At 43.9% G+C, this 27,729-nt stretch overlaps 1 protein-coding gene across 1 annotated transcript in view; it reads left to right on the top strand.

The window, feature by feature from the left end:
* AXL (AXL receptor tyrosine kinase) overlaps window positions 1-27,729 on the top strand; it is a 46,070-nt gene that overhangs the window by 11,528 nt on the left and 6,813 nt on the right. Inside the window, exons 2-17 of the mRNA XM_075260088.1 lie at window positions 179-383; window positions 2,370-2,470; window positions 3,347-3,529; window positions 9,151-9,231; window positions 11,151-11,266; window positions 14,092-14,287; window positions 15,072-15,211; window positions 17,008-17,146; window positions 17,233-17,250; window positions 18,437-18,569; window positions 18,651-18,742; window positions 19,811-19,906; window positions 21,338-21,415; window positions 22,014-22,106; window positions 26,123-26,244; window positions 27,342-27,451. Of these exons, the coding sequence (XP_075116189.1) occupies window positions 179-383; window positions 2,370-2,470; window positions 3,347-3,529; window positions 9,151-9,231; window positions 11,151-11,266; window positions 14,092-14,287; window positions 15,072-15,211; window positions 17,008-17,146; window positions 17,233-17,250; window positions 18,437-18,569; window positions 18,651-18,742; window positions 19,811-19,906; window positions 21,338-21,415; window positions 22,014-22,106; window positions 26,123-26,244; window positions 27,342-27,451 (1,903 nt within the window). The remainder of the gene's footprint in view (window positions 1-178; window positions 384-2,369; window positions 2,471-3,346; window positions 3,530-9,150; window positions 9,232-11,150; window positions 11,267-14,091; window positions 14,288-15,071; window positions 15,212-17,007; window positions 17,147-17,232; window positions 17,251-18,436; window positions 18,570-18,650; window positions 18,743-19,810; window positions 19,907-21,337; window positions 21,416-22,013; window positions 22,107-26,122; window positions 26,245-27,341; window positions 27,452-27,729) is intronic.

Raw genomic sequence — 27,729 nt, forward strand, 5'->3', positions numbered from 1 at the left:
CTCTGAATAACACCCTCTTGTCTGCTCTTGGATGACTCCACCCACTTGCCACTTGCCTGGAGTCTGTAACCATGGAGACACGTATTGTCAGTCTGCATAGGTATGACAAATACAGAATTGAGTGAATAGATTTATTGTTCCAAAGCTTCTCTGACCTTCTATCTGTGTCTTCCTCTAGGCATTCATTTCACTATGGACCCAGTGAATATCACCTCTTCTATTGGCAAGGACATTGTGCTTCGCTGCACTCTAACCGTGAATGGTGACGCCGATATTCCAGATGTGGAGTGGCTGAGGAACGAGGAACCTTTGGCCTTTGCTGATATCAATCAGATCCAGATGCTACAAGATGACGACACCTGGCTGGCCATCAGCGAACTTAGGTCAGTAGGTACTTGGCTATGGATCCAACTATATGCTGCAAAATGATCCGAATGTCTGGGGCGATGACTGTCATTACATCTAGCACTTTATAAGATGGAGGCCCTATGAGACAGATAGATAGATAGATAGATAGATAGATAGATAGATAGATAGGAGATAGATAGATAGATAGATAGATAGATAGGAGATAGGTAGATAGATAGATAGATAGATAGATAGATAGATTAGATTAGATAGATGGATAGATAGGAGATACAGTAGATAGATAGGAGATAGATAGATAGATAGATAGATAGATAGATAGATAGATAGATAGATAGATAGGAGATGTATAGATAGAAGATAGATAGATAGATAGATAGATAGATAGATAGATAGATAGAAGATAGATAGATTGATAGATAGTAGATAGTTAGATATATAGATAGATAGATAGATAGATAGATAGGAGATAGATAGATAGATAGATAGATAGATAGATAGATAGATAGATAGGAGATGGATAGATAGAAGATGGATAGAAGATAGATAGACAGATAGATAGATAGATAGATAGATAGATAGATGATAGATAGATAGATTGATAGATAGTAGATAGTTAGATATATAGATAGATAGATAGATAGATAGATAGATAGATAGATAGATAGGAGATAGATAGATAGATAGATAGATAGATAGATAGATAGGAGATGGATAGATAGAAGATGGATAGAAGATAGATAGACAGATAGATAGATAGATAGATAGATAGATAGATAGATAGATAGGAGATAGATAGATAGATAGATAGATAGGAGATAGATAGATAGATAGATAGATAGATAGATAGATAGATAGATACAGATATATAGATAGTTGGACAGATAAATAGAGATCGATTCCTCCCAATTCATTGACACACTGGTTTGGTATCCTGCAATGTTATCCTCCAGCAGGGTCATGTACCAGTGCAGATATGTAGATGAGACTATACAGTATATGATGGATAACTCGCGGGATCCTTGGAGGAATGCAGCCGACTCCCAACATGTCCAGCTGGGGAGAATTTCACCAATGTAAACATTAGCTGTGAGTCAGCCGTATGCCGGGTGTAGATTTCATAGACATTCTAGTGTAAGGCAAGAGGTCACAGCAGAGAATGAGGAAGGAAACGTAAGACTCCCTGAAACGGTGATGTCCCTAAATATCTGTCATCGTCACAACCCTTTGTTTTTGGGTGCGCCCCTCTAGCTATGACTACTTATCCTGGATTGTTTATGTTCTTCCCCATTTGCTGTCACTTCCTCCTCGTGGCCACATCCACCCCCCGGATAGTCACTGTAATGATACAAAGTGTATAGAATACTGGGGTGGTGGTCTCTGAAGATACCCGGAGCACTGTCCGAGGGGGGTGGGGGGGATAAATCCTACTGAACATGGTGACTGCTAGGGCCAAGAGACCTGGGGCTGAGCCTCGGATGCCGAACTCCATCAACATCTCTGTTTAGTTGAACCTGTTAATTTTGGTTGGACTAGCTGGATATCTAATGTGTATGAGATGGTTGGCCGAGACTTGATTGGCAAACGTCAGGGGAAGAAGAGATCGGGCACTATGGCTGTTATCAAGGCCCCAGGAGATAATCTGTCGTCTGCTCTCCTGTCCCCTTGGTCGAACCAAACATGGACAAGTGTTCACCTATATAGGAGGTGTAGGGTTACCTTTTGGGCCACTACTTGAAGGACATCTCCACCTCACGTCCATTTCTTATTCTCCAGCCAGCTTTGACCCATTGGAGGTTTTGTCTACAGTGAAGGAGATGCCATTGACGTTTTGAATGGCGTGAACCACTTTGTTGCTTTCATCCATCAGTGACTTGTTTCCTCTGTATTACATGGTGTTGGTCGTTGACTACATTTCTATGTTTTCTCTCCTCCATCCTGAGGACAATCACGTCGTTGTCTTCAGTTTTCGGTTAATGCCATTTCCGTTCTTCCTTTGCCAGTATACACGCTCTACAGTTGTCGGATTCTGGCTGGTATCAATGTGCGGTTGAGGGGGAGGACGAGAAAATCTTATCTGAGCCGGCATTCCTGCAACTGGAAGGTGAGACGCGGCTTATCCCGTAAAATAAGTCAGATTCTGTTTTTCTTCCTGTTAAACCTTGGACAATTCCTTTTTGTTACATCCCCCTGAAGGTAAAGTAATGATGGCGGGAAACCAGCGGATTAGCTTTAATTTGTAGAGACAACAGACCATAGGTGTTGTGTTTCCCTGCAGCGCCCCCAGAGGTGAAATGCTAACTCCAACTCTTCGCACCCTTTCATAGGCACCACTCCACTGATTTTGGCACAGTTGGAATTTTTTCTCGAGCCCCCACCATTCCTGAGCAATCGGTGCTATTAATTTCAACACCCAATAGGACTCTATAATATAGTTCTAGGTCGGAGCAGATAACCTGGGACCGCCCATTTGACAATAGAGAGCCTAATTAGCATATTTTATGCAAAAACTAACAGCACCGATTATCTAGGAATGGGAGGGGAAGGCTAGAGAAAAAAAATCCAAGTGCACCAGAATCAGTGGGACAAAGTCTATTGTATGATGGAGATGGTGGAGACGGTGGAAGGTTCTCGGTCAATGTTTCCTTCACCTTCAATGAGCCCCATATCTGCCGTCCCTTTATTCCTTTGTATCTCCATCCTCCCCGCAGTTCTCATGCGCTATCTTCAGATTTCCTTTGCCCATTCATTCTCTTACTATTCCATGGCTAAATATTAGTATTACTCATCTTCTTACAATCTCGGATAGAATGAGTCACGGCCAGAGCCGGAGACCTCGGACATATTTGTGCTGAGGAATCTTTTCTTTTATGTGGTTTGGGTTTTCTCAGCTCTGTAAACACATTTGTCAGATCTGCAGGAGCCGCGTAATCCTCAATGTCAGAGTATCATTGATACCTTTATATCTTCTTATACCCAGGTCTACCAATCTTCATCGATGAACCTCAGGACATGCATGTCTACGCCAACGCATATGTCAACCTCAGCTGTGACGCTCATGGTCCTCCCGGGCCTGTGCAGGTGATTTGGCTGCAAGATGGTTTCCCTCTGAACACCCTCAAGGATGAACTGGCTTGGACTCCATCTTTGCTTCAAGTGAAAGGTAAGCAGAATTCTAGGGGGATTAAGAACATTTCTTGGGTAGAGTTGGACATGGATGGCAGAGATTATATATAAGATGTTTTTGTACCCATTGTGGGCAAAATTGCTTTTTCGTCCTGAGACCATAGTGGGCATCTACTGTAGTCTTCTCCTGCTCAGGCAGAGACATCGCTAGTACCTCCTTTCTTGGATCTTGGATCATCTTGACCTGCATCTTCAGCACCCCCTATAGCTGACCCCCCTATATCACCCCCATATGAGTACATGGCTGACTACAGTTCTGGACCCATAATCTCATCTTTATCACCCAGTAAATGCCTGGAGAGAATTACAATCGCCAATGGCCAAAAATAAGCACATTTGCCCCCACGAGCCTTGTGATTAGAATACGGCGCCCTGAAGGTTCTGCTCGTTGTGTTGGGACTGTCCTTGGCATTCCACCCAGCACTGAAGGTTCCTCATTGTGTATCTTGTTTTGTGTCTTATTGATATCTTTGTTATTTCGTTCTCCTGGATACAAGTAACTTTTGCCCATTCTTGTGACATATTTCAGACGCTGCTCGCCGAGGTCACTTACATTTCTGCTGTTACTTTTTGTTACATTTCTTTCTATGAACAACAAGTTTAGTAATTGGTATTCAGTAAGAGATTCTAGGATCCTCCAGGTCACACCTCACGTTACTTATTATACATCAGAGGTGTCGAAAGAGTCTTGATTGGGTTCCAGATGATCTCAGATGTCTCGGTGCGGGCAGTAACATTTCCCTTCTGCCTCCGACAAATTGTTATCACTAAGGTTTCTGGGCAATTTAAGTAAATGTTACTCTGGGTCTGAAGTTCTCGATAATACTTTACATTGTAGTCGTAGTCCACGTGAGGTCTTGTCGTGAGGTCTCGCTGGTTGATGTCTCCCAATCCATGTGGAGATGGAGATGAAGCTTTATGGAGGTGAAACACGAAGGAAAAAGAAAAATCCAACTTGTCATGAGACCCCAAATCCTGACCCATTCTAAGGCTATCATGTGGCGAGACCCCAAATTCTGAGCCATTGTAAGGCTATCATGTGATGAGACCCCAGATCCTGACCCATTGAAAGGATATCATGAGACGAAACCCTAAATCCCTACTCATTATAAGGCCATCATGTGATGAGACCCCAAATCCTGAGCCATTGTAAGGCCATCATGTGATGAGACCCCAAATCCTGAGCCATTGGGCCTCTCGGAGGACTGGAGGGATGTTAATAATTAGGCTCTTCGGGCTGACAAGGAGTCTGTCTCCTCGCTCCTTCGCTCCTATTAATCCCCCCCTCGCCTGTACTTGTGTTCCAGGGACTTTTCCATTCTCATCCTATTCTTAGAACTTTTGCATTTCTCTGTTTTGAAGGGGAAATTCACAATTTCCACTGACATCTGTCCCGAAAATCTGAGGGAAGCGAAAATTCTGCAGAGTTGGCAAAGGGAAGAGAATTAGAAACCAAATGTGAACCAGAAGTGCGCTGCCCTCGTAAGGGTCAAGAAATGAGGAGATCCTTAAACGTATCACCAAGGATGAGCAGAGATTACTACCAGGGTCACCAGGGGTTAATAAGTGACGCCGTTACGGCAGATATTGTGGGAATCTCCATGTGACTAAGAGGAACTTCACTTATAAACTTCTAGCACTAGTATCATCTTCAGGACTTAGTACAGGATTAGGAACAGGGCTGATGCTGTGCAAAGATAGCGCCACACTTGTCTACAGGTTGTGCATGGTATTGCAGCTCAGTCCCATTCACTACAATAGAGTTGCAATGCCAAACCCCAACGATGTGGATCTGATTTGGAAAGGTCCCAGTCTGGTAACAGCAAGTCTTAGAGGTCCAGGTACAGCACTGTCATGGCCATGGGCAGCAAAAATCTGGAGCCGACTCATTGAGGTCTATGGGAGTTTTCTAGACATGTTCTATGCGGGATGAAAAGAGATAAGCCGTAACTATCAGTCTATTATTAGGCTTAGTAGTCACAGTAAGCATTGCAGCACATTGTTTTGTGACATGGAAAATCAAAAATTCCTAAAGGTATATTTATATTTATGCCACTCTAGTGACACATTCTCTTTAAATAATTGGGCCTACATTATTACATTATGGACTCTCTGCTGTCTGTTGATTTTGCTGGGGGTGCATGTCCTGCTGGACTACAGGGGGGCCCAGGTGCCAGTAATAGTGTTTGGGCCCCTGATCTGACAAAATCTTATTTGCAGGGTGGACATCATAAATGAACGTCTTATGGCAGGTAGAAAATCAGCTGGTCCTAAACTTTCCAGCAGTCAGCCCCATGGACATGGACATGCATGCCCGGCTTGGCTGAGAGTGTATGTGGTTTCAACCGGAAAAGGGGAATAATCTGCTGCAAACTTTGGCAGAACCTTTCTTTGAGAACAAACGGATCCGACATGTTGAAATATAAATCTTTGCCCCAACATAAGATGAACGAACTTTGTCAGAGCGTTTTGTCCATTTTGGATGGTCGGCCGCCTGATATCTTTAGCCAACCTTTGTCTAATGGGTCCATGACATTATTCTATATTATCAGCAGTTTGGGATACAACCCCCATATGTAGTCTCCTAAATCATGTCTCTGCTATACAAGGCTCTCCCACAAAGGGCCCCATTAAAGGGCTCTGTCCTCCCAGGGCGGGCCCCTCCTTAGTATAATGATGTAAGGATTCGGAGTGACGAGCCAATCTGTATATGGGGTCAGTCCCAGGCGGTAATCACTATTATATAACAGCTCAGCGCAATGGTGCGCTCTCCTCCATACAAGACGTCATTGGGCTGACCACAAGGCAGCTGTGTTGTTGTCTCTGTTCCTCTGTCTGGATTGGGGAGGGGGGGGAGACATAAACCAAGGTCTGATCAATTCCAGCTGCCGCAGTCCCTTTGCATCACATCTGGCAGAGGATTGGGGACCTGGTGCCCAGATGGAGCGGGATTGGTGACCACATTGGCCCTAGGAGCGAATATACGGCATATCCAGTGTCCAGTGCAGGTGGCTGGAGGAGATGTCCGTCTTATATGGACCCTCTTCTTCAGCCCTCACCCTGTATATACCCCTGCGCCCCCTCCCCAGCCCTCATTGTCTGTCTCACATTCCTCTCTCTGTGGTGTTCTCTCCATCTCACGCTCTCTGGGCACAAACTTCTTATTAAAAACGTTTCCTTCCAGCTAAATTTACACACGAGCCATCGCTGCTTGTTATTAGGAGGCGAAAACTAAGAGGTTAACCCCCAAATCTCTGCAGAAAGATTATACAGTGTCCGGCAATGCACATACAGCGGGAATGAGACTGTATAGACAAGGTCTGTGTGTGTACATATGTGTATATATATGTGTGTGTGTGTGTGTGTGTGTATAGTGACTTCTGTTATTGGAAGTAACAAACACATCTACTTGAGAGATACTGCCGAGCATTTCAAAGCAGACAAGTGATTCCTGTTATATTTCCATATTTGTCATATATATATATAAATATGTAAAATTATATAAAGTCTGAAGCATTTACACCATAAATTCTGCAAAAGACAAAATTTGGGCAAATCAGAAAATCTGATGCAGACTTCTTCTCTAGGATCATACCATAAACTGTAGACTTTCACCTGTCCTGGGGGAGCATACCCTTACTAGACCCTTACTATACCCTTATACCCTTACTATACCCTTATTATACCCTTACTATACCCTTATGCTCTTACTATACCCTTACTATACCCTTATACCCTTACTGTACCCTTAGTATACCCTTATTATACCCTTATTAAACCTTACTATACCCTTATTATACCCTTACTATACCCTTATGCTCTTACTATACCCTTACTATACTGTTGCTATACCCTTACTATATCCTTACTATGCCGTTGCTATGCCCTTACTATACGTTTACTATACCTTACTATACCCTTACTATACCATTACTATACCCTTATTATACCCTTATACCCTTACTATACCTTACTATACCCTTACTATGTGCTTACTATGCCCTTATTATACCCTTATACCCTTACTATATTCTTACTATGCCCTTACTATACCGTTGCTATACCCTAACTATACACTTTCTATTCCTTACTATACCCATACTATGCGCTTACTATACCCCTACTATGGGACTATCTACTAATGTTGTACTGGTGGAGACCAGCAGGGTCACCCTGAGCTTCTGCTCTTCGTCTTATAGACATAAATACCTTCCCAGTTTCTAGATCTCTGCTGTCAGGGAATCGAAACATTGTGGCGTAAACAGAAAGCTTCTGTGTAGACATTTGCAACTTTTTGAGTTTATTTGGTTACAAAATCTTGCAACATTCTGCATCTTTTCCATAGTGGCCATGTTTAGCCGCTTTAGCTCACTCACTCCATCTCACTCCAGAGTAAGATCTTGTACAAGAAGTGTTAGACTTACAGATTTGCTAAGTGTAAGAATTATCCTGCGACGTTCCATCATTTTACACACTCCAGCAAAACTAGTACAGAGAGAGATGCTAGACTGTGCGCGTCCTGTATCTGTATAGAGAAGATATTCATGTATGTAACGATAATGGATGTTTCTATTCCCAGACAACAAGCAGAGCTCCTGCACTGGATGCACAATCTGTATTAGGAAGTTGTAGGGTTTTACTTTATACAATGCTTGAGCCCCCTTGATCCATTTGAATAAATCTCGTCCTCGTAGATTCCCAGCGTGACCGATGGTATCCCAGATTTGCACGGTGTATTATGGAGCAGTTACAGCCCCCTCCTCACATTGGTCTCAGTTCACATGCTATAAATAGAGAATAGTTCTGCTAAGATGACAGAAAACTAAGTTTCGGCCTCCAGTTTAGAGGAACGCCGGCGGCCTCTTATTCACATGTAAATCTGGCCTTTTCTTTGCGTCCTGGCATTCCTGTAGTGGTGCAGACCCCCGTCCTGTGTGTGGGGGCAGACACAGATTATGACGTCACAATTGTTTGTTTTGGAGCCTTGCACCTATTAGATCATGTTCATAGAGCGCTTAGACATGCCTGCCTGAGATTTGGAAGCAAAATGACTTCCCTCAGGGGAACATATACATTCAGGCCGTGCCAAAAGTAAGAGCTGAAGACGGGAGGGGCAGAGGTTGTGCCAGCCTTACCCACGCACCGGGCGCACAGATTTACAGAGGTTCTATATCGTAATATGTCATTCACCCCCTGGTCACACTCACGGGGTGCAAAGCTCAGATGTGTGTGATCACTTAGTGTCCGCACCCTGTAGAGGTGTCCTAGATACCCCTCTGCCCACCTGATATGGAGATAGCAGGTTTAGTAGGGTGGTCACCTCCATTGTTGAATTGAGGGCCCACCAGATAACATGAGTCCCATCCTCCTACAACCCTGAAGAAATTGGTCCTAGTCCTTGAGGGTCTTGTGCCGGACCACTATTGTGACTGGAGCGTAGACCCAGTGGAGGATCCTGTGACACTGTGATGGGTCGGTCCGGCCCTGGGCACCAGTGAATATATGTAATAGTAGAGTCGCTAGAAGGATCCTGGCAGGGGCCGCACGTTACGTTATTGGGATATAGAAGACTTATTGTTTCCTTTCGTCTCCCCTCAGGTCTCAATAAATCTTCAATGTTTTCTTGTGAAGCTCATAATGGAAAAGGTGTAACCACATCCCGGACCGCAACGATTAAAGGTGAGCAATAAAGAGATCAGAACCTGGGCAGTACAATACGGGGGAATTAGGCTTGGCATTGTACAGTATGGGGGAGGGGTATAGTATGGAGGAGAGCAGATCCTGTGTTGTATGGGGTCCAGTATTATATAGCATGGGGTGAGATCGGATCCTGTATTGTATGGTCCAGTATTATATAGGATGGGGTGAGATCGGATCCTGTATTGTATGGGGTCCAGTATTATATAGGATGGGGTGAGATCGGATCCTGTATTGTATGGTCCAGTATTATATAGGATGGGGTGAGATCGGATCCTGTATTTTATGGGGTCCAGTATTATATAGGATGGGGTGAGATCGGATCCTGTATTTTATGGGGTCCAGTATTATATAGGATGGGGTGAGATCAGATCCTGTATTTTATGGGGTCCAGTATTATATAGGATGGGGTGAGATCGGATCCTGTATTTTATGGGGTCCAGTATTATATAGGATGGGGTGAGATCAGATCCTGTATTGTATGGGGTCCAGTATTATATAGGATGGGGTGAGATCGGATCCTGTATTGTATGGGGTCCAGTATTATATAGGATGGGGTGAGATCGGATTCTGTATTTTATGGGGTCCAGTATTATATAGGATGGGGTGAGATCAGATCCTGTATTTTATGGGGTCCAGTATTATATAGGATGGGGTGAGATCGGATCCTGTATTTTATGGGGTCCGGTATTATACAGGATGGGGTGAGATTGGATCCTGTATTGTTCAGTGGAGGTCACACGGGGCAGATCCTTTTCTGTACAGATTTGGGGAGTATCAGACCCCGTATTGTACTGGATAGGGTCATGCTATACCCTGTATTGTGTGATCCAGTGTAGGATAAGGGCGTCCCTTTATTATAGAGCCTGAGATCAGATTCTGTATAATACATTATGAATAGATTGAGGGGTCGGGGTTGGTGTGGAGTTGGGGGATACGGGGACTGCATCTTGTATAGTACAGAATAGAGGACAGTTGTGCATTGTATGGCCCGGTATATGCAGATCCTGTATTATGGTGCAGCATTGTGTGTCATCACTGTCACGGTATATACAATCATGTGTCACGGTGCATAGGACAAGGTGCGGAGAGAAAGACCCCTTTATGAACCCACCGGCTTTGGTTTCACGCTGATCATTCCCACCTGCTGACTGACTCAGTGACACATCTCTGCGGCTGGAGGAATGCGACTGATTCACTTGTTTAGATCCAGCGAGATCTGACTCAGTGCCCACTAACCTCACTGGCATCCGAGGGGGGCTGGGGGGGGCAGGAGGGGGTTAACCGCTTCATTACTAATCTGATATATACTTTGTTTCAATCTAGGTAGGAATAAGTCATATCTGGTATTACTTTAATGGCATAATACAGTAATGTGCAAAAGTTTTAGGCAGGGGTGGAAAATTTTGGGCAGTAAGAATTCAGAAATAGAAGGGTTAATAGTTTGTTAGCACGGAAATAAAGAAAAGTGAAATGTCAATCTCATCAATATTTGGTGTGACCTTTCCCCTTTGGAGGAGGAGTCCTGGAAGTGATGATCAGAGATATAGCACATCATCCAGTCTGTCTGGGATGAGAAGAAGAGAGACGGATTGGAGCAAGCAACATCCACAGAAGATCCAAGATGGCGGTGGGAACAATCTGACAAAAACTGTCTGACCTGAGAAGAAGGCAAAGGGCAAAGGTCACACCGAATATTGATGGGATTTACATTTCTCTTTTCTTTATTCACAGAAATAAAAGATATTAACCCTTCTATTACTGAGAGCTTTCTTTTTCCTATACCTGCCTGAAACTTTTGCACAGTAGTTGAATGCTACATATGACATAGGTGACCCTGGGTAACGATCAAATGGTTTGGGCTCTGTTCACATTAGTCTTTTTTCCCCCATATCTTGTAGTTTTACCCAGGAAGCCAAAAGAACTGACGCTGGTGACTCGTAGCACCACCCAACTGGAGATCTCATGGCAGCCTGGAGAGAGCGGGGCTCACCCGGTGTACGTGTGCACGGTGCAGGTGGGTGCCGGATCAGATACAGCACAATTATCTCAAGAACATTGGGGCCATTTCATTGCATGCCACTTTTCAGACTTGGCTTATTTTTACTATTGTGATTTTTTTGCAACAAATGTATCCAAATGTCTGACGTTGGTTCATGAATTTGTGCTGGTTCTCTCGGCGGAGGGCACCAGGGGTCGCTAAGAGATTGGGGCACATTTTTTTAAGTCAATTAGCGGTGGAGCTTCTTGTGCAAAAAAAAGTTGTTTTTGAAAAAAAAAAGACCCAAAACAAAAAATAAATAAATAAATAAACTGGCTGCAACCATTCAAAAAGTTGCAAAATTTTAAAAAAAACATAACAGAATTCTGGTGTAAAATGAGCTTTAGGATCAATGTTCCAATCAAGAACAGTCCATCTCCGTAGACCCCTCCAGGACCCCTTAGCAATTTGTCCTGTTATTGGGATGTTCTGCCAGACTGATGCCGGAGATCTTCAGGACCTTCTAGAAAGAGGGGCATTGGGCGCTGACCCAGTTTGTGGGTCATGAATAAAACCATCTCCCTCCATACTGTACAGATGTTACTGCTAATTAAATTAACTGATTAATTGCCAGATTATGGGACCTAATTGGTTTGTTTCATTCCTGGGGACACCTTGTTTTTAGTTGAGGGATCATCGGGGGGGGGGGGGTCAGACAGGGATAATAGTCAGTCAACAATGGTGACTGGTGAATGTAATAAAACCTCAGGGAGTCCGGTCTATTATCACCTCCTCCATAATGAGGAGGGGGGGATGAAGGATCTGAGGGGGGGATGAAGGATCTGAGGGTGGGGTAGGTTTGTTTTGTCAGGTGGGATCTGAAGAGTTGAAAAGACATTGTCAGGCTGGTATGTAACAAGAGACCTGCGGGGATGACTTGTTAAGGATCATTTACACCTCGCAATTACCAAACATATTACAGACATTGGACGGAATGAGAATCTGGGAATTTGCAAAATGAACAAGTTAAGGCTGAGCTCATATCTGTGCCTATATCTGAGCTCATATCTGGGTCAGTCTCAGGTGACTCCATTGCAGGGGCTGAGGAAAATCAGCAGAGAAAAAATCCTGTAAGGAGAACTTGTTTTCTCCGCTGTTTCGAAACAACAGACACTTGACAGACTCCATTATAATCAATGGGGTCCACTGGTCTCGATGTGGAACTGTTATTCAGGTCCCCCGATGGAGACCCCGGTGCTAATGTGAAGCAGAAGATAAAGTCTGTGTCAGACAGCTGCTGTAAAGGCCGTAGACATGGGGGAGGAAGAATGTCCAAGTTATGGACACAGCCTCAGAAATAAGGGTGTCCATATACATAAGAGCCAAGCTGGTGAACCATATTGTATAGGTATGATTGGTGGATGTATATGGTGTGGATGTATATGATATGCTGATATGTGTGTAATGACTTTATGGTGTCAAGGGAACAAAGGATGGTTATAAATAACAAACATTGGGGTCACTTATCGCCCTTTCCCCATCCTATACACACTGGCTCAGGACTCTCAGGTCAGTCCTTGTGGACCAAATTGTAACAGAATAGACATTGGTGGGATTTACCAACCCATAAACTCCAATGGCTGACATGACTGGTGAGGTGTCTGCGATACATTGTATCAGGACACTGCCCCCTACTGGTGAGAAGGATTGTAAACAAAGGGCACAATGATAACCATTCATGAATCATGGGCCGCATCGCTGCATGAATGAAACTTCCTGTCCTGGGTTTATAAACAGAGATCGAAAGAGGAAGAATTAGTCGCTGACTGTCAGGACTCACTTCCCTTTTAATGGAAACTAAGTTAAAGGGAAACAAAGTCCCTGGAAATAAGACAAGGGTTAAATCTTCTCCTAATAACAGCAGGGAACATGATAGATATCCGCAACATATCGCAACATTGCCATCCCCGGTGTGGACACATGTATGGATAGGACGGCAGGTGGGGCCCCGGGGGCTCAGATAGAGGCAGCTGTGCCTTGTAGCCCTTTGCAACATCTAAAAGGAGTTTGTAGGTTTCCCCAGGTTTATGGGGGTGTCCTCTGGGTGCTTTTGCACAGCGCTGTCAACGTTTACAGCTTTTGGACTTGTATAGCAAAAGTCTTGGAAGAGTCTTTGATGTTGACTTTGCTCTCCAGGTGGGAGATAGTTCCTTTGTAGTTGAGTAAAACATTAGGGAGGTCCCGTGTGGTGGTCTCGTGATGACGAGTGATCTGGTGGAGAAGACACGTGTTCACATAGATCTATTAGGTAACTCTGGGTTTATAGACAAGTCTGCCATTTGGTGTCCTCATGTATCGTTGAAGCTGAAAACATCTACAAAGTGGGAGGACGCAACTAATCCATGTATTATACATGTAGCCCATTCATTTCGGCTATAGCTGTGTAATGCTCATCATGCCCTGCGGGGGAGCTGTAGGAGAATGTCACACTAGTTTCCGGTAGTTGGAAAACAGTAAGTAAGTCATCGTCAAGAGACCCTGCCAACAACAACAAAAAATTCTCCAAGAGCCTGATCCACTTGGGGTACAGCTATGGAACGTGGTGCTGTTTCGGACCATGCTACAGTATTATAGGTCAGTGGCCCATAATTCATTTATATCTTGACCTTGTCTTTTAGGATGTTTTTCGACAATAGGTTTCTAGTTTTGTTTTCTTCTCCTGCCCCAAGTTCCTCATTGCTGGTGGGCTGCGGTTTTCACTGGGGCTTTTCATTCTTACAGAGCTTTCTCAAAAAGAAGAACTACAACCAATTTTTGGATTTCCAAACAAATCTCATTTTGTCTTTTTTTTCCTCCCTTAGGCGACCGTTCCTCATAACCACTTCAGCCCTACGCCCCACCATAAGATCTACAACCAGAACATCAACGTGCCCCCCTATACTCATATTATCGATGACCTCGCTCCTTATACTATGTACAGTGTGCGGGTATCCTGCCTGAATAGTGAAGGGGTGTCCCACTGGACGGACTGGGTGCCAATGGAAACCTTGGAAGGAGGTATGAGAACATGAAGATTAAGGATGGGGTAAAGGGGACCTCCGCTGTAACAAGGGTGCTCCATCATAAATAAGGGCTCCTTACAATGTAAACAAGGAGCAGGAAGCAGAGGCCGAAACATCGCTCCACTAAGGACCGGTGCGCAGGACCCTCGCTGTGTCCAGTCATCTTTACAAAATAGTCGTAAAATAGTGGTTACAAATCCTCAGATCATCCAGCTGTCATCAAATATGAACTTCCGGCTGCAAAATATTAAACCTTAGTTGGGATTTACGTGCAGGATGGATTCTTTCGTGTCGCTCTCTCCTCGGCCTCTTCTCCTTTTCTTGGCAGATACTATAAGGGTCTGGGTTGGTTCAAGGGGTTTCCATTCAGCCCCGGCCCCTTGCAGTAATTAGTATACAAGGCACAGGCATTGCTGTCTGTGTCTGCCATCCTGCTGCCAGCGCTCCTCCACTTCTCCTTGTGAGACGTCTTTTTCACCAGTTGTCCCACTTTATTTTTCCATGTTACGTCTCCTAATTAGTCAGGGCTTAATATACTGACTTAGCAGAAAGTCTTATAAATGTGTTAATGGGTTGTCTAATTATAGTGACATTCTCGTCTAAGGGCTGTGTCTGCAAATGCTATTCAGTCTCTTTCACTTGACTGTAGATAAGCTGCAGTACCAGACAAAACCAACATACAAGAGTGGCGCTGTTTATGGGGTTAAAAAACACACCGTCAAGATTGTATGCTCGTATCCTAGGCTCATGAGAGATTTACCTTATGTTTCCTGTTGTAGTTCCCTCTGGCCCTCCTCAAAATGTCACCGCGATAAAGAACGAGACCGTTATCATAATCACATGGAAGGAGCCAAGAGCGCCACTGAATGGTGTATTGAAGGGTTACAAACTGGCCTATCAAACGAAGGACCAACCAGAGGTACAAGACTCAAATCTACCCCCTGGTACAAGACTCAAAACTAACCCCTGGTACAAGACTCAAAACTAACCTCTGGTACAAGACTCAAAACTAACCCCTGGTACAAGACTCAAAACTAATCCCCGGTACAAGAGTCAAAGCTAACCTCTGGTACAAGACTCAAAACTAACCTCTGGTACAAGACTCAAGCTAACCCCTTGTACAAGACTCAAATCTAACCCCTGGTACAAGACTCAAAACTGACCCCTAGTAAAAAAAACTCAAATCTAACCCCTGATACAAGACTCAAAACTGACCCCTGGTACAAGACTGAAATCTAACCCCTGGTACAAGACTCAAAACTAACCCCTGGTACAAGACTCAAAACTAACTCCTGGAACAAGACTCAAAACTGACCCCTAGTACAAAACTCAAATCTAATCCCTGGTACAAGACTCAAAACTGACCTCTAATACAAAACTCAAATCTAATCCCTGGTACAAGACTCAAAACTGACCCCTAGTACAAAACTGAAATCTAATCCCTGGTACAAGACTCAAAACTGACCCCTAGTAAAAAACTCAAATCTAATCCCTGGTACAAGACTCAAAACTGACCCCTAGTACAAAACTCAAATCTAACCCCTGGTACAAGACTCAAAACTAACCCCTGGTACAAGACTCAAAACTAACCCCTGGTACAAGACTCAAAACTGACCCCTAGTACAAAACTCAAATCTGACCCCTAGTACAAAACTCAAAACTGACCCCTAGTACAAAACTCAAATCTAACCCCTGGTACAAGACTCAAAACTGACCCCTGGTACAAGACTGAAATCTGACCCCTGGTACAAGACTCAAAACTAACCCCTGGTACAAGACTCAAAACTGACCACTAGTACAAAACTCAAATCTAACCCCTGGTACAAGACTCAAAACTGACCCCTAGTACAAAACTCAAATCTAACCCCTGGTACAAGACTCAAAACTAACCCCTGGTACAAGACTCAAAACTGACCCCTAGTACAAAACTCAAATCTGACCCCTAGTACAAAACTCAAAACTGACCCCTAGTACAAAACTCAAATCTAACCCCTGGTACAAGACTCAAAACTGACCCCTGGTACAAGACTGAAATCTGACCCCTGGTACAAGACTCAAAACTAACCCCTGGTACAAGACTCAAAACTGACCACTAGTACAAAACTCAAATCTAACCCCTGGTACAAGACTCAAAACTGACCCCTAGTACAAAACTCAAATCTAACCCCTGGTACAAGACTCAAAACTAACCCCTGGTACAAGACTCAAAACTGACCCCTAGTACAAAACTCAAATCTAACCCCTGGTACAAGACTCAAAACTAACCCTGCACCTGGTCTGGAGATGCTGCACAGTAAGAACCCTTTCAGAAGCAGAAGGGTTAATAGTTTACATCTGATAATTAGCAAAATGAAGTGAATGAAGAAAAGAAAAATGATCACCCCATCAATATTTGGTGTAACCTTCGCCTTTTAGAGGAGGAGTCCTGAAAGTCTAGTCTGTCAGGGGTGACATGAAGAGACAGACAGATTGGAGCAATCAACATCCACAGAAGTACCAAGTAGCAAGTACCAAGAAGAACTGAGGGAAGGCAAAGGGCAAAGGTCACCCCTAATATTGATGGCTTTATATTTCTTTTCCCATTTTCTTCATTCACTTCATTTTATTCATTGACAAGAAAAAATGATTAACCTTTCTACTTCTCACATAGATGCCTAAATCTTTTGCACAGCTCTGTATATGACTCGTACTTAATGTTGTGTCTTTGATACGCAGGTTGTGGTCGATGCCGGCCTGACCACTGAGGTGATGCTAGAAATGTTACAGCCTGTGGAAAATCTGACTGTCCGGGTCTCCTCGTACACAGTCTCGGGGGACGGTCCTTGGAGTGACGCTGCCTCTGTAGTCACCTATGGTGAGGACTCAGTAAACCTCTCGGTATCTTATAGATTCTATACGTCCACCTGGGGTCTGACCAATGTCTTTTTACCTTTTTTCTAGATTCCAATTCTCCTCAAGGTGAGAACAAGAACAGAGAATCCAAAGTCCTTCTACAGTCCGAGACCCATCAGTGTCCTATATCATGAGCCATTGGATCTCGCTGTATCTATACATGTCATGTCTATAGGGGCTACTGGTGATAGCTATAGGCTGAGCCTTAGAATGTATGAGCATAGCCTTGGGCAGGGATCACCTGGCTGAGATACCCTGAGGAGCAGAGATACACTGAGGAGCTGAGATACATTGAGGAGCTGAGATACAGTGAGCAGCTGAGATACATTGTGGAGCTGAGATACAGTGAGGAGCTGAGATACATTGAGGGCTGAAAAACATCGAGGAGCTGAGATACGTTGAGGAGCTGAGATACGTTGAGGAGCTGAGATACGTTGAGGTGCTGAGATACATTGAGGAGCAGAGATACACTGAGGAGCAGAGATACACTGAGGAGCTGAGATACATTGAGGAGCTGAGATACAGTGAGCAGCTGAGATACATTGTGGAGCTGAGATACAGTGAGGAGCTGAGATACATTGTGGAGCTGAGATACACTGAGGAGCTGAGATACATTGAAGGGCTTAGATACATTGAGGAGCTGATATACACTGAGGAACTGAGATACACTGAGGAGCTGAGATACATTGAGGAGCTGAGATACACTGAGGAGCTGAGATACTTTGAGGAGCTAAGATACACTGAGGAGCTGAGATACATTGATGAGCTGAAATACACTAAGGAGCTGAGATACACTAAGGAGCTGAGATATATTGAGGAGCTGAGATACATTGAGGAGCTGAGATACTCTGAGGAGCTGAGATACACTGAGGAGCTGAGATACACTAAGGAGCTGAGATATATTGAGGAGCACATCTATAGAAAATGTTACTCTTCGGAAGGTCAAGGTTCTTCTGTATGTGGCTCAGTGTTTTCAGCACGTAGCGTCCATATCTATATTTTGCTGTAACAGAAGAGACCCCTCCGATGTCCCATAACCCCCCATGTTTATGTCTTATAACCCCCCATGTATATTCCCCATAGCCCCCCATGTATATGTCCCATAACCCCCCATGTTTATGTATCACCATGGAGGTTCCTTGTCTCCTTCCTACTCTCAGATGCCTTACTTTGTGTAACGTCTCTGCCTTGGATCTCCCTTCTCTATGTGATAACATTCCATGAGACCACAATCCCTGTATTTTTCCCATAGCAGTCAGCATGGCATCGTCCATCTTCTCCTGGCACTGGTGGTACGTCATGCTGGTGGTCGCCGTTACAGCTTTCAGCGCTATCATCGGTGCTATATTCCTGGCCCGTATCCGTAAGAAGGAGACTCGATACGGGTGAGTGCAGACATGTCATATATTATTGAGGCCTATGGAAGACATTGGGTACAAGTCAATAATACTGAGGTGTATATTTAGGGAGGCCTTTGAACCCACCGTGGAGCAAGGAGAACTCGTGGTCCGCTACCGAGTAAGGAAGTCTTATAGTAGAAGAACCACCGAAGCCACCTGTAAGTCTGACCCGTCTCTGCATTCCCAATAACATGTACATATCTGGCCACAGACATCAAAGAGTCCTCATACCTAGTAATTGAGAACTGCAAAGTGAAGTCCTATAGACTATCCTCGGCTACAAGGGCGATCTGGTGGCTTCTGACTACACGACCCCAATCATGAAGGACTAGTAAGCCATGGGGAGATCTTGTGGTTTCCAGCTGAACTAAACTTCAGATCTGAGCTAAATTCCATCTTATGTAACTACTAAGTATTTCTGACTTGCCAGATGTCATGATGGCTCCCCCCCAGGTACCGACGACCAGGCCTGTAGTATTGGGAACTCACACAGGGATAGGTGGGGTCGCCTTCTAGACCAGATTGATAGACACAAGATTTGGAGGAGTCTGCAGAGAATCTGTTCGTTCTCCGTCCACTTGGCTGAACATCAGGAAATTCCTGCTCATGTTTTGTGCTGAATAACATTGGGCTCCAGACTCTCCATGGTTACTACACAGACCTTTCTCTTAGTGATGGCTTCCTCCATGCCGTCAATCTAGCTTCAGCCTCTCGGGACCAGCTGGGGAGGGGGGGGGGGGACTTAAATGTTTTCGAGGAAAGACATTGTATCAATTCTAAAGAATAACTCTTGCAAAACTGATAACGTTACAAATGTTGTGTGTTCTCCCGTCTGCCCGGGATTTCTTCTTGCGTTAGTCAGAACTTCAGCACATTTAATATTACGGCCCTGTCTGCACATCTGAGGGTAATTAGACCCTATTACGCCGGATAGATAGAGTCTAGGAAAATATTGCGTATTCCCAGCTCAAAATGTATTCTATACACCATCAATGTCCGATAGACAAATCCCACCTCTGGCACCCAATCTTGAGATCGAGGATCCTCCACCCCCTCTTTCTCGGATCTTGTAATTCTGTGCCTTGGAATGACATCATGATAAGTACTAGATGGTAAAATTTATTACAAAGCAGAAATTTACACCCCTAGGGTTGTTTCGGAGAGTACTGGACGGCCATGATGGGCTTTGGTAATCCAATAGTTTGTTATTGTCCTTCTCTTAACAGTGAACCGATTGGGCATTAGTGATGATCTTAAAGAGAAGCTGCGAGACGTGATGGTGGATCGGCACAAACTCACACTCGGCAAGACCCTTGGAGAAGGTCGGTACAGTCACTGGGTTGATCCGTTCTCTTGTCTCATTTTTCGTCAATTTCTTATATGTATTTTTTTTCCTGCCTTGTTATATCCTAAAGGATTAAGAATGGATTCATCCCTAGACTATAGCGGTGTGGTCAGTATCACTCACTTCAGCTCTTATATACTCCTCAGTGGTTCGCTCATAGATTATATATACCCCACAGGGGACCATGAGAAAGGTCCTCAAAAGGTCCTTCAGCCATGAGAGAGGTCCTTCCAGGCTTCTCTAACTTATTTCTCTCTTTCCTTGTAAACAAACATCTAATGTATTCTAAGACAATTACAAGTCTAAGAATAGAACCAACAGTTGCTGAATTGGTCTATATGTAGCAAAAATTTACCTAAAATATGTCCCGTCTCCCCCCCCCCCCCACCTGGTTGGACTCCAGTATTAAGTGGCAGTGATTTATTAGACTCATCCACTGTGGCTTCTCGGATCAGAGAAAGTCGTGTCTGGTGCTGGTTATATTCTGAAGGAAAGAAAGTCAAATAAAATCCCCCCCCAGGACTTCCTGCAGTTGTCAGACTTTCTTTCCTCCCATCTTTCCCATCAGACCTCAGTTGTACGGCTCATAGGACGGGTTCTCGCCGTCTCTGTGTTTTCCTATGTGTGGGAACAGTCGCAGAGTAACACGAGCCTTGCAGGCCCCACTTCCGTTCTCTGTCTTATCCTACACAGTCTGGAAAAGCCATCGGAAAACAACCCTTGGTCTAATGGCTTCCTTCAGCTTCCTCCTGGGGACTGATCTCCTGCCAGATTCTCTCAATTATTCCTGAAGGACAACCAGTTAACCCAGCGGCTGCTGGTTTCTGAGGGGTCCCCGGGGATCAAGAATAACTCTGTCCCTCTGTAATAGAATAACCATGGATGGATGTTCTAGGTCAAGGAAGCTTCGAGCCTGTGTATTTGTAGGGAACATTAGTCAATGACTATATTATTGGCTTAGCTGTAGGATGGCAGCCATCACCAGCCCGTCTCCAGCTATTCAGTGATGTCATCACGGTCAATGCAGCACCGAAGGGCAATAGAAACGAGGATGAGGGATGAGTGGCCAGCTTATAATGAATATTAGGTGTTTTGGGTTCAGTTGCCCCTGAGATTTCATTATTATACTAAAGTGTCATGACCTTGACACCCCCTTATGTGAGCCCTGAAGATGGTGACTGTGACCCACGAGATGGATCTGACTCTGCGGTGGAACCCAAAAAAAGTGCAAAAACGTTGATATGAGTTCTTTTTTTTTTTTTTTTCCACACCCCCTCAAGACTATTCCTCCAGATGATGGGGTTGTCTCTACAGGGTCTTACATGGGGCATCTTTTATTGAGTGTGTACAAGAGGTTTTGGTTTGATGTGTGAAGCAACACAATAAGATTCATGATCTTGTTCCTTAGGAGAGTTTGGCTCCGTCATGGAGGGTCAGTTGAATCAGGACGACTATATTCTCAAGGTGGCGGTGAAGACCATGAAGAGTAAGTGATTGTCTAAGTTAGTGGATTCCTCTAGGTCCACACCTGGTTGCATTTAGGAGAGGGATACTCTCTAAATTTTGGTATATATCCCGGGTGGGGAGAAGGAACTGGGGGTCTATGATAGTAAAAAATAAATGGCCAGTGTTTGGAGGAAGGAAGGGATGTATCTACTGACCCACCTCAATTCTACTGTTCTATAACATATGGGACCTTCCTGGAAGAGAACGATGACCACTTACCCCACACTAGAGCAATGGTGCCTAAGACCAGGGCAGGATGTGCATCAGGAATGTAGCGCCCTCAATTGATACCAATCTCTGAGGCTCCATATCAGCCAAACACAGTCTAGTATGAAAGTAGGACTAGTGATGGTATTCTGTGATGAATATTTACTCTAGATATTTCTATCCAGAAAACAGATGGGTGCCATCCAGAGTCATGGGTGAGGTGGGCGCCAGCAATGCCAACAAGATCTGCCAGTCTATGGCCATAGTTACATCTACTTCTCCCAAAGGTCTCAGCATCAGGCGCCCTTGCACATTCTAGAGAAATATGTGACTGTGCGTTGGAAAGACTATTTTTTTTTTCTACCCATTAGTTGCCATCTGCACCCGCACTGAGATGGAAGACTTCCTGAGCGAGGCCGTGTGCATGAAGGAATTTGATCATCCCAATGTCATGCGTCTCATTGGTGAGTGATGAGTCCAGCGTAATATGTCCAATGCTACTGCCATTGCCTCAAAGAGCTCAGCAATGGAGGCACAAGGGGAAAAACCTGTTTTATTCAGTATCAATAACCTATCTATCTGCAGGGCTGGGGTGATATGCTGGTTCTGGTGACAGTACCCTATCTATCTGCAGGGCTGGGGTGATATGCTGGTTCTAGTGACAGTAACCTATCTATCTGCAGGGCTGGGGTGATATGCTGGTTCTGGTGACAGTAACCTATCTATCTGCAGGGCTGGGGTGATATGCTGGTTCTGGTGACAGTAACCTATCTATCTGCAGGGCTGGGGTGATATGCTGGTTCTAGTGACAGTAACCTATCTATCTGCAGGGCTGGGGTGATATGCTGGTTCTAGTGACAGTAACCTATCTATCTGCAGGACTGGAGTGATATGCTGGTTCTGGTGAAAGTAACCTATCTATCTGCAGGGCTGGGGTGATATGCTGGTTCTGGTGACAGTAACCTATCTATCTGCAGGGCTGGGGTGATAGGCTGGTTCTGGTGACAGTAACCTATCTATCTGCAGGGCTGGGGGTGATATGCTGGGTCTGGTGACAGTAACCTATCTATCTGCAGGGCTGGGGTAATATGCTGGTTCTGGTGACAGTAACCTATTTATCTGCAGGGCTGGGGTGATATGCTGGGTCTGGTGACAGTAACCTATCTATCTGCAGGGCTGGGGTGATATGCTGGTTCTGGTGACAGTAACCTATCTATCTGCATGGCTGGGGTGATATGCTGGTTCTGGTGACAGTAACCTACCTATCTGCAGGGCTGGGGTGATATGCTGGTTCTGGTGACAGTAACCTATCTATCTGCAGGGCTGGGGTAATATGCTGGTTCTGGTGACAGTAACCTATTTATCTGCAGGGCTGGGGTGATATGCTGGGTCTGGTGACAGTAACCTATCTATCTGCAGGGCTGGGGTGATATGCTGGTTCTGGTGACAGTAACCTATCTATCTGCATGGCTGGGGTGATATGCTGGTTCTGGTGACACTAACCTATCTATCTGCAGGACTGGGGTGATATGCTGGTTCTGGTGACACTAACCTATTTATCTGCAGGGCTGGGGTGATATGCTGGTTCTGGTGACACTAACCTATCTATCTGCAGGACTGGGGTGATATGCTGGTTCTGGTGACACTAACCTATTTATCTGCAGGGCTGGGGTGATATGCTGGTTCTGGTGACAGTAACCTATCTATCTGCAGGACTGGAGTGATATGCTGGTTCTGGTGACAGTAACCTTGGAGGAGTTCACATTAATCTTTATATAGGGGCAGATTTCATGACATTGTAATAACTTGACCTATTACATGTGTTCCTTTGTTGCCACCTACTGGCAGAGGTTATGTCCTACACTGTTGAAACCCATCTGCCAGAGCACACATTGGCCTCCGCCCTGCTCCTTGCACAATACATCATTTTTATCCTCCGTTTCGAGCTGAATATTTTTCTCCTCTGCAGACATCTGATTTTGGGTGTGCCGCCATTACCACAGTGTTTTTCATTTTGGATGCGGTTCGGTTACGCCGTCACTTTACTTGCAGCCATTTAACTTTTTTTTTCTGATAAATTCCGCCAGATTTGCTCAATGATGTCCAGGATTATTATTTCTTATAGATTTTAGTCTAATTATATTAATTATAGAATAAGTTGCTGCAGCCCCGGCAGATGTATAGGATCCATACATAGATATACAGCTGTGGTAATATGGCGACTTGTGTCATGGTACAAAACGTTGCAGAGAAGTCTCACAATAAAAATTTCGCTATATCTCTGTTGTATCTCTGTTGTATCTCTGTTGTATCCTGTTGTATCCTGTTGAATCCTGTTGAATCCTGTTGTATCTCTGTTGTACCCTGTTGTATCCCGTTTGTATCTCTGTTGTAACCTGTTGTATCCCTGTTGTATCTCTGTTTTATCCTGTTGTATCTCTGTATCCTGTTGTATCTCTGATGTATCTTGTTGTTTCCTGTTGTATCCCTGTTGTATCTCTGTATCCTGTTGTATCCTGTTGTATCTCTATTGTATCTCTGTATTCTGTTGTATCTCTGTTGTATCCTGTTGCATCTCTGTTATATCCTGTTGTATCCCTGTTGTATCTTGTTGTATCCCTGTTGTATCTATGTTGTATCCTGTTGTATCTCTGTTATATCTCTGTATCCTGTTCTATCCCTGTTGTATCTTGTTGTATCCTGTTGTATCTCTGTTGTATTCTGTTGTATCCCTGTTGTATCTCTGTTGTATGTTGTTGTATCTCTGTTGTATCCTGTTGTATCCCTGTTGTATCTTGTTGTATCTTTGTTGTATCTCTGTTGTATCTCTGTTGTATGTTGTTGTATCCTATTGTATCCTGTTGTATCTATTTTGTATCCTGTTGTATCTTGTTGTATCTCTGTTGTATCTCTGTTGTATGTTGTGTTGTTGTATCTCTGTTGTATCCTGTTGTATCCTGTTGTATCTATTTTGTATCCTGTTGTATCTCTGTTATATCTCTGTATCCTGTTGTATCCTGTTGTATCTCTGTTGTATTCTGTTGTATCCCTGTTGTATCTCTGTTGTATGTTGTTGTATCTCTGTTGTATCCTGTTGCATCTCTATTGTATCTCTGTATTCTGTTGTATCTCTGTTGTATCCTGTTGCATCTCTGTTATATCCTGTTGTATCCCTGTTGTATCTTGTTGTATCCCTGTTGTATCCTGTTGTATCTCTGTTATATCTCTGTATCCTGTTGTATCCCTGTTGTATCTTGTTGTATCCTGTTGTATCTCTGTTGTATTCTGTTGTATCCCTGTTGTATCTCTGTTGTATGTTGTTGTATCTCTGTTGTATCCTGTTGTATCCCTGTTGTATCTTGTTGTATCTTTGTTGTATCTCTGTTGTATCTCTGTTGTATGTTGTTGTATCCTATTGTATCCTGTTGTATCTATTTTGTATCCTGTTGTATCTTGTTGTATCTCTGTTGTATCTCTGTTGTATGTTGTGTTGTTGTATCTCTGTTGTATCCTGTTGTATCCTGTTGTATCTATTTTGTATCCTGTTGTATCTCTGTTATATCTCTGTATCCTGTTGTATCCTGTTGTATCTCTGTTGTATTCTGTTGTATCCCTGTTGTATCTCTGTTGTATGTTGTTGTATCTCTGTTGTATCCTGTTGCATCTCTGTTGTATCCTGTTGTATCCCTGTTGTATCTTATTGTATCTCTGTTGTATCTCTGTTGTATGTTGTTGTATCCTATTGTATCCTGTTGTATCTATTTTGTATCCTGTTGTATCTTGTTGTATCTCTGTTGTATCTCTGTTGTATGTTGTGTTGTTGTATCTCTGTTGTATCCTGTTGTATCCTGTTGTATCTATTTTGTATCCTGTTGTATCTCTGTTATATCTCTGTATCCTGTTGTATCCTGTTGTATCTCTGTTGTATTCTGTTGTATCCCTGTTGTATCTCTGTTGTATGTTGTTGTATCTCTGTTGTATCCTGTTGCATCTCTGTTGTATCCTGTTGTATCCCATTGTATCTCTGTTGTATCTCTGTTGTATGTTGTTGTATCCTATTGTATCCTGTTGTATCTATTTTGTATCCTGTTGTATCTTGTTGTATCTCTGTTATATCTCTGTTGCATGTTGTTGTATCTCTGTTGTATCTCTTTTGTATCCTGTTGTATCCTGTTGTATCTATTTTGTATCCTGTTGTATCTCTGTTATATCTCTGTTGCATGTTGTTGTATCTCTTTTGTATCCTGTTGTATCCTGTTGTATCTATTTTGTATCCTGTTGTATCTCTGTTATATCTCTGTTGCATGTTGTTGTATCTCTGTTGTATCTCTTTTGTATCCTGTTGTATCCTGTTGTCAGCTGCAGCTTTTTTTACCGTAGACATTTCGTGCAGGTCTCTGATTTTACATAAAGTGTTTTTGTTGTGTGACTTTTTGTCATGTGACTTGTCGCCCTTTGTGTCCTTTCTCCCATGATTCAGGCGTTTGCCTTCAGAATACAGAGAATGAAGGATATCCGTCACCTGTTGTTATTCTGCCATTCATGAAACATGGAGACCTGCACAGCTTCCTCCTGTACTCGCGGCTCGGAGATGCCCCCCTGGTGGGTAACAATATTCATAGAACTGTGTAATGCCGAAGGGATAATCTCCCTGAAATGGCAATTTTGGAGCATTTTCTCTGAAAACTTTGCATTGTGTCATCCCTCTGCTATTCCTCCTGGAAGTGCATAATTTAAAGGACAATGAAATATTACCACTATTCTTGCCATTGAGATGTGTATCTGCAATTTATAACATTGTCCAGTCAGTCCTAGCAGTGTCAGTGCATGTATAGACACATCCTGGGGACAAAAAGTATGGAAACTCCCTATTGTCAACATTTTGATATTCTTCCAAGAGGAATAACTGAGGAATGACACAGTATAAGCATTTAAGAAAAAAATGTGATATACAAGTATTTACTAAAATAAGACTGAGATTATATGATCCAAGGCTACAATTTACCCACGGGGCAATTTACAAGGCTACAATGATGGACGGTGTATGTGTTCCAGTGGTCAGGTTACAAAAACTGGGTCCTGTCTCCCCCCCTCCCCCCCCCCCCCATTTGACTGAAGACATAGCCGAGTGTGCATGTTGTTGCTCCACTTATCTGATGAATAATAAAGTTTAGCAGTAGATTTCCTGGCAGCCCTGTTTATTTCATGTATGTAGGGTTGTTGGGGAGGCCAAAGTTTTGGTTATGCTCTCCCCTCCCCGCAGTCTCTCTGACATCATCGATTCCCCTCTACTTAGGTTGCGGGTCCACTGAGTAGAGCAGAGTCGGTCATGTGACTGGGAGTTGGAGCGTCAGCAGGGGGGACAGAGGAACTAAAGGTCCGGCCTCCCCTACTGCCCTCCACATAATGGGGCCAGAGTGTAGTAATAACCCAGTGTGGGGAATGTGCTGCTTAGCTTTATTATAGCCCAATGGCCCCTTTAAAGGGCTTGTCCAAGATAAGGAGGGTGGGAAAGGAAAACAACAAAACCAATAAACCCCATACTCACCTATCCCACCGCTGTCCGGTCCTGCTACTTTGGGGTCTTGTTTTAGCAGAAAGGACAGGTGACATGTTCGGGTGACGTCCCGGCTCCCTAAGGCCGTCATCCTGTGAATTTTGTGACACCCTGTGACCTACTATTATATATTTGCTTGCAGTACCTTCCAACGCAGATGCTGGTGAAGTTCATGACGGACATAGCGAGCGGCATGGAGTATCTGAGCAGCAAGAACTTCATCCATAGAGACCTGGCCGCGCGCAACTGCATGTAAGGCTCATAGGACAGACAGACTATTATCTGAACATGGACAGAACAGTTATCTGGATGGGGATGTCCAGGAATTTAGGTTTTTATGGCCATAAATATCTGATCAGACAGGGGGTGGGGGGTGACAGCGAGCCCCCCGCACCGATGAGATGGAAACTGAACTGCATTAGTGTTGCCCCATCTCTATACAGTGTATAGAGCTCTCTGGTGCTGGCTCTGTGCACTGTATAGTGTGATGATAAGACACAACACAAACTGATCAGTGTTCCATCGCATTT

The sequence above is a fragment of the Leptodactylus fuscus genome, chromosome 11, assembly GCF_031893055.1.
Source record: "Leptodactylus fuscus isolate aLepFus1 chromosome 11, aLepFus1.hap2, whole genome shotgun sequence".
NCBI lineage: Eukaryota > Metazoa > Chordata > Amphibia > Anura > Leptodactylidae > Leptodactylus > Leptodactylus fuscus.